General features: G+C 45.4%; 1 protein-coding gene across 1 annotated transcript; it reads right to left on the bottom strand.

Moving 5' to 3' along the window:
• Positions 1–1,316: 1,316 nt before the first annotated feature.
• Positions 1,317–4,298, bottom strand: LOC136578569 (lymphocyte antigen 6E-like). The gene is made up of 3 exons (XM_066578710.1): positions 4,218–4,298; positions 1,809–1,928; positions 1,317–1,630 (listed from the first exon to the last, which is right to left on the bottom strand). The coding sequence occupies exons 1-3, from the start codon at positions 4,267–4,269 to the stop codon at positions 1,371–1,373; spliced, it is 432 nt and encodes a 143-aa protein (XP_066434807.1). The 5' UTR covers positions 4,270–4,298; the 3' UTR covers positions 1,317–1,370.
• Positions 4,299–7,167: the final 2,869 nt, after the last annotated feature.

Below are 7,167 nucleotides of genomic sequence, written 5' to 3' on the forward strand. Positions count from 1 at the left end.
CCTGTCACCGGCGCCGGCCCTCGAATCTTTAGAGACGAGCAGGGAGATACTCGGCTAAGGCACTACTCGCTCGAGTAATGTGCCTTAGCGAGTATACTCGCTCATCTCTAACTGTAACCATGGGTCTCATGCCTGACACTGCCAAGTAGGAGAACCGTACCCAGAGTGATCTGGTACAGGCTGAAACTGTGTGGGGGGCGGCTGCAGAGGGTCCTGGATGACAGGATTGCTGCAGAAAGTGGACATTCTATAACTCAAGACTCGTCTCCCACTGTCTGCCATCCATGGGGAGGTGCCAACTAGAAAGTGATCAAGTTATCTGCATGTCCAGATGTGTGAACTGTGAGCGCCCCCTTACCTCCAATGGGCATACCATGGTAGCTTTCATAATTATTTTAAGCCTTTGGATATCGTTGGGTGGCCGCCTCTTTTCTTCTGCCTTCTTTTTCTTTGCCGATGTTATTTTTTGTTATGCTACTTTGTTTGTTAGGTTTTCTTCTTAGTTTTCTTTGCTTTTCTTTAAATTTTATGCTATTTTTGGAGACTCTTGGTAAACACTGGATGTATGGAGGCCTATGAGGACATCACAGGATACATCAGGAAATACCGTCAGCATACACTGCCACCATGGTTCGAAAACAAGATGTGAGCTGCGCCAAACTTGTAATGTTCTCTGTAGTCCTGTGATACGATTCCTACTCGCTGTGCTGCCATACAGCCTAAGGAAAACTTTTGCAACTTCCAGCCCTGTGACATAATAGTTTGCTGTGGTCAGCGAGTCATTTCCATAAACCGCCATATTATTACATTGCAGCAGGAGACGGCTGAGATTGACAAATTTCAACCCACTGCTGGATGTAAAAGTGTCAATAAATGAAGGACTACGTGAGTCCTGGGGAAAAGCTCCTGCGAATATGTGAAAAAGTGTAAAAAGCTACCTCTGAAATACAGCGAGGTGAAATAAAAACATTCAGCTTGTTATATACAGATTTCTGCCACCATCACACACATTGAAGAAATCAGATCTTCATTCATCTGTCTTAAATCTAATGATGGTGGAATATTATAAGTTATAAAGGGGCGCATCGTTACCTGTGTCTATGCCAGAATTCCAAATGTACGCCTACTATGAGCCGGTATAGATTTGAGCTATAATTTGCACTGATTTCTACTGAACATAATTGGAACAAACCCTCAGCAGTGAGGAGTATTCAATAAGAGAAGGTTTTCAGCCTCCAGATGTGACCAAGAATATTTCCATTCACTGACAGCAAGCAGAGGACTTGAAAAGAGAACAATAATGACTGACACATCAGTGAAGTTACGGTCTCTTTATTACTACTTTCCGCACTGGTGTCACATCTCTGAGGTTACAGCACCGAGCTTTTCAGGATGATCAGGACGGATCCCAGGTCCAGGATGATGGCGGCACAGCTGGACCTGATGCTGGCGCCGCCGCTGGCGCCGCCACTGCCGCCGCTGGCACTGCCACTGCCGCCGCCACTGCCGCTGTAGTTACACAGATCAGTGGTGCAGCAGGAGACGGAGACGGAGGCTATGCTATTGCTGTCACTATACGGAGTGCAGGACGAGGTGCACACCTTAGAAATGCCGGTAGCTGATTGCCCATCTATAGTGGGAAAAAATGAAATGTGAGCATGTGACTATTACTTGGCTACAAAGGGGGCGGAGCTTAGACCGCCCGTCAGTCATTACATGGGTTACATGATGGGATCACATATGTGCAATCACTGGAGTTCAGAGGGGACTGGAGCTTCAAGATCAGAAAACCGAGATGATGAACTCACGGGCTGTTGCTGTGGCCACCGCCGTCTGACAATACGATTCACCACGGCTGCATTCTGTCTCCCTCAGGCAGTTGGCGTTGGTCAGTTCTCCAATACAAGTGTAGCATTTCAGAGAGTGAGCTGCGGGCAGAAGATTAAACACAGTCATGTATCTAATCCTATCATGTGATACTGTCTGCTGAGCTGCTGTATCTAATCCCATCATGTATGAGCAGCTGGAACAATCACAGATGAAACAGTTAAACCCTCGAAATAGCGATACTTGTGGCTTAACCCCTTAACAACCACCCGTATGTCTTCTTATGGCGGTCGTTGAGGACCTTATTCTGATGTATGTGCATTTTTACGGCCCTGCATCAGAAATCCCACATAGGTCTCCCGTGCCGGTAGCTGCAGGTACCCGTCCGTCTGACAGCCAACACCTGCTCTAACAGCGGGGACTGGAGAAGCTGTCCATCCATACTGTTTAACCCTTTACCTGCTATGATCAATTAGACGATGACATGTAAAAGGCTGACAGAGGGAGGGGGCTCTTTCTGTTCCCTATCTGACACCCGTAATGTGAACACAGGGTTCCGATGGGTTGCTATGGCACTCAGAGGCTTAAAGATACGGTGGTCTCTGAGGCAAAGTGAAGAACGAGGCAAAAAAGTCATCCGGATCACCAAATGGTAACATAAAAAAGTGCAACTCTTCCTCAAAAAAAATCCCCCACAAAGTATCATTTTTGAAAAAAAATCAGGGATTTCAAATGTAGGAATAGAAAACGATGTAAATTTGTGATCAACAGAATCGTACTGACCAACAGAATTAATTTACCAAATTATTTATACCGCACGGTGAAAAAAAGTAACCGTGCCTTGAATTGCAGATTTTGCAGATAACTTACCTCTGGAAAAAATGGAATCAAAAGTTTTAAAATGTTATATGTTCCAGAGAACGGAATAAATAAGGACTGGAGCTCATCCTGCAAAGAACAAGCCCCCCGGAGCTCCGCCGGTGGAGGAATACAAATGTTATGGCTCTTGGACCGCGGCGACACAAAACAAATCTTCAAAAAAAAAAGTTTTTATTATACAAAAACAGCAAAACATAAATAACTGTATAAACTCGGTGGAATCGTGCCGATCGGAGAATAATGGGATCATGATATTTATTCCTCATGCTTATCACTGTCAAAATTGTGGCATTTTTTTCCCAATCCCCATGAAAAAAATTAACAAAGGTTATACAATACATGATGTGGACCCCAAAATGACAACATTAAAAATACAACCCGTCCCACAAACAACGAGCCCCCATACAGCTATGTTCATGGAAGAGTTTAAAGTTATGGCTCTAGGATTGCGATGATGAAATGAATTGAAGAATTAGTTGGTCATTAAGGCGCAACCTAGCTTTGGTAATAAGGGGTTAAAGGGATAGAATTACTGACCTGCTGCAGGGAGGACACCGAACCTCCATCATGACACCAAGGCGTTCGCTTAGATTTTAAGCAATCCAGTAAAATATCTCTCATCTCAAGGAGCATCCAGATTGGAGATCTCCAGTAAAGACCCAAGAGTGAAGTACGCTTGGTTGGTCGAAATAATCCGATGCTGAAAAACGGAGTGAAGCCAAGATCCCATAAGGTGCAGTTATAGAGACAATATTAGGGGGACATCCACCACTTTGCGAGTTAGTAGATTTCCCATCAACTTACCCCCTTCCTGGATCACTTATCACCCTCTAGGGTCCTATCTTCATATACGGATGACCATTTGATGCTTACTGTGATAAGTGATCCAAAGAAGGGGGTAAGCCAATGGGAAAGTGGAGGGAGTCCTCCTTTATAGTGATTCTATAACAGCACCTTATGGGGATCTCGGCTTTAGGCCGCCTGCAGACGAGTGGGTCGGATCCGGCAGCGAGAATTCTCGCTGCGCGATCCGACCCGAGCGCCTGCAGGGACGAGCGCGTACTCACCCACGCATGGCGGCCCCGGCTCTTTCATGTGCCGGCTGCCGCGCAGCCGGCGCATGCACAGACCGGAGCCGGCGGCCGGGTGAGTGCGTGCCCCGCAGAAAATTAGGACATGCCGCGGTTTGTTTGCCGTGCGAGATTTTGCGCGGCCAAACCGCGGCCGTCTGCATAGAAGTGCGTATTTTAATGCACTCCTATGCAAACTTTCAGCGGCGGAAATCCCGCGGGAAATCCCGCGGCGGGATTTCCGCTCGTGTGCAGGCGGCCATACTCTGTCTCTGAGTGCCGGATTATTAATTTTGCATAATCATATGATGTTTGAGCCGCTGTACTTAACCCTATCATGTGTGATACTGTCTGCTGAGCTGCTTAATCAATCAGACAGAGGTGCACACAGCAATTCATACCCCATCATTATAGTATTGTCAGACAGGTGGAGGGTCTTACCTGTCGCTGCACAGAGGGCGATCACCAGGAGGAGGCTTGTGTACGCTGCCATTGTGTGCTGTGTGATCCAGGGGGCTCGTCCTCCCTATATATATATATATATATATATATATATATGGATGTATAAAAAATGTTTACAGGAAACCAGTAGTTCCCTTTCTCCCCTCCTCCCCTTAATTAAGATGTGAAAGGCACCGTTATGGGCACGACGTTTGCTTTCACTTCTGCTAATCTAGTTTTCACATGATGGAAAGCCGGTATTTTTTTCTGAGGACCTTGAGTTTTCCACCAGTCGCATTCTGTTTTGTGGGAGGTATATTGATGATGTTTGTATTGTTATGGATGATGAGAGGACGTTCTATGCAGATTTTGTCACAGTTTGAAGCACTAATATGATTGGAATAAAAATCACTTATAAACTACAAGAAAGAGACATTCAGTTTATAGATTTAACTATTTCATTAATCCTGGTTTTCGTATCCAAACTGACATTCAGGAAGCCCACTGTCACTAATAGGTCTTTGGAAGAATTGGCTATCCGTGTACAGACTGGTATCTATTATATGTGTAGTGGCCCAGAGCAGCAGGGCCCCTCCATAAGTATGAATGCATTTGTCTTGTGCCTATGTATTGCCAGTGTCTTCTATGTGAGTGAATTTGATGTGTATTGCGCCTCTGCAGCACTGAATGGGTTACTGTCAGGATTATGTCTGAAAATGCATATTGTTGCGTGTCATGTGACCTTGTTTTATATTTGTGTTTGCAAGGTGGAATGCAAGAGAGTCTAGCAAGTACTTCTGAGTGCAGGGAAGAGAGAAGTTCTGCTGATTGAACCCCGCAGACACTGATCAGTCTGTGTGTGGAGAAGATGGAAGAGGCTGAGCGATTGCCTTGCGTGGGCCCTTGGCCCAATCTATCCAAGTCTTTTCAAAGGAGACCAAATGCTAATGTTGCCTGGGTCCAAATTAGTATAAGCAATCAACGAGCGCTCGTCGGAGAAGACATACGCTGACAACACAGACAGAGAGTGTGATCAAAATGACTTCTAGTTTATTCAAGAAAATACATCAGATTATATAGGCCATAGACCACTGTCCAGGCAGGATATGCTTATCTCGCGGTCAGCATATAATTGCAAGAATACATTCCTTCTTAATGAGCTATTGGGAAGTGGAAAATGGGGCCCAGGACATCCTGTGAATGTACCACAGATAAGGAAAAAACCTTGAACAATTCAGAGGAGTCTTTTCTGGCCACCTGGCCCCTATCTTTCTTAACCAAAGCACATTTTGTATTTCAACTATTTATTCGTATTTTGATAGTTTAGCAACTAAATTAACCCCTTACATCTCCCCCATTTTGGACATAGGGTCCACCATCATGCTAGGTTCTCCACCCGAGTGGTGCCGGTTCCTGCCAGATTCCCTAGAGTCATGTGGTGGTCCCAAAGTCCATCTGGGTTAGAGTTTAGCAAAAGCCTTTTCACTACATTTAGTGACACATGAGATTACAACTTTTATGGCTATATGCATGCATAATAAATCATCACAATTTGTAATATACTTTGTAGAATTCCCATGAACCACCCTCCTAAACCAGAGAGCCAATTGGCAGGGTTCAAAGAACTAAATGTGTAACCCCACCAGCTATCTCTGGTTACTGAGTTTTCATTTGTCCGTGCAAGCAGTTCTTTAGACGGAACAGGAACAGCCAAGAAAGGAAAACTAGTGGCACCAGGTGTGTGTACAAGTCCAACAGTCTTTCACCTTTGAGGTGTTCAGTCCATCTACCAGTATTTGGTGGTGTCTAACAAAGTGGTTCTGGGCATTGTCTTTTTGCACCCTCTCATAAGGGCGAAGTATGGAGTGAGGAGTCCAAAAGTCCAACAATAAACAAAATGTCCTTAGTGAGGAGTCCAAAAGTCCATCAATAGACAAAATGTCCTTCATTTTTCCTTCTCATGGGGGGGGGGGGCAAAGTAGGGCGTGAAAAAGTCCCATTAGTCCCAAGACAAGCAACAGTTCCTTCAACTTTCACCGAAGTAGGTGTGGTCAGCAGGACTTGATAGGGCCGCTTGAATCTGGGCCCTAGGGATTTCCGGACACGCCTCTTTATGACCACCCAGTCTCCAGGTTGAAGGGAGTGAGATCCCCCTAGGTTGTCTGGGTCTGGAATGGGAGAAAAAGACTAGATTCTGGGTTACTGTTAGTTGGTCACACAGGTGCTTTACATGTCCAGCTACTATGTCATAGCCCTGCTGTGGGGCCTGTGGATGATACAGCTCCAATCTTGGCATAAAGCCAAACAACACTTCTTTTAACTTAAGTCTTACCATTTAGTCTTTTAACTTTGTCTAAACTCTGCGGGTGGTATGGGGTGTGAAACGCTTGTTCCACCCCAAGGGCTAACATCACCTCTCGCATCACTTCACCTGTAAAATGTGTACCTCTGTCACTCTCAATTGTCTCTATTCCCCCGCATCTGCGGATTACCTCATTCATGAGCTTCTGTGCGGTTACCTGCTTATTTACTTTAGTAACGGGGTAGATCTCCAACCTGAAAAGAAATCAACAACAACAAGCACATATTCATACTTCCCAACAAGTGGGAGCTGAGTGTAGTCAATTTGCAATCCCTGAAATGGGTAGAGTGGTCTAGGCAAGTGTTATGTGGCAAATTTACTTCTGCCCTGTTGCTTACGGCAAAGATCATGCAAAATTGGACAAATGATGCAGCAGCTACAGAAACCCCAGGAGCCACCCGTCCTCGTTCAAGCGTCGACATCATTGCTGCTTTGATAAGTGCGTCTTTCCGTGCATCAGCTGGGCCATCATGGGGCACAGGGACCGTAGTAGGCAAGTGCTGTTGACTGTTCGCCATACGCCGTCCCATTTCTGCTGCTCCCATATCTAGTCTATTTGTCTTTTTCTTCCTTGCTGGCTTGTAACTG

Source organism: Eleutherodactylus coqui, chromosome 9 (assembly GCF_035609145.1).
Source record: "Eleutherodactylus coqui strain aEleCoq1 chromosome 9, aEleCoq1.hap1, whole genome shotgun sequence".
Classification (NCBI taxonomy): domain Eukaryota; kingdom Metazoa; phylum Chordata; class Amphibia; order Anura; family Eleutherodactylidae; genus Eleutherodactylus; species Eleutherodactylus coqui.

Bases quoted from the DNA above. Each gene is read 5' to 3' on its own strand.
- LOC136578569 (XM_066578710.1), bottom strand. From the start codon at position 4,269: ATGGCAGCGTACACAAGCCTCCTCCTGGTGATCGCCCTCTGTGCAGCG. The intron at 1,929-4,217 runs GTAAGACCCTCC...TTCTGCCCGCAG, and splicing joins CGCCCTCTGTGCAGCGACAG to CTCACTCTCTGAAATGCTAC. The intron at 1,631-1,808 runs GTGAGTTCATCA...TTCCCACTATAG, and splicing joins GGTGGCCACAGCAACAGCCC to ATGGGCAATCAGCTACCGGC.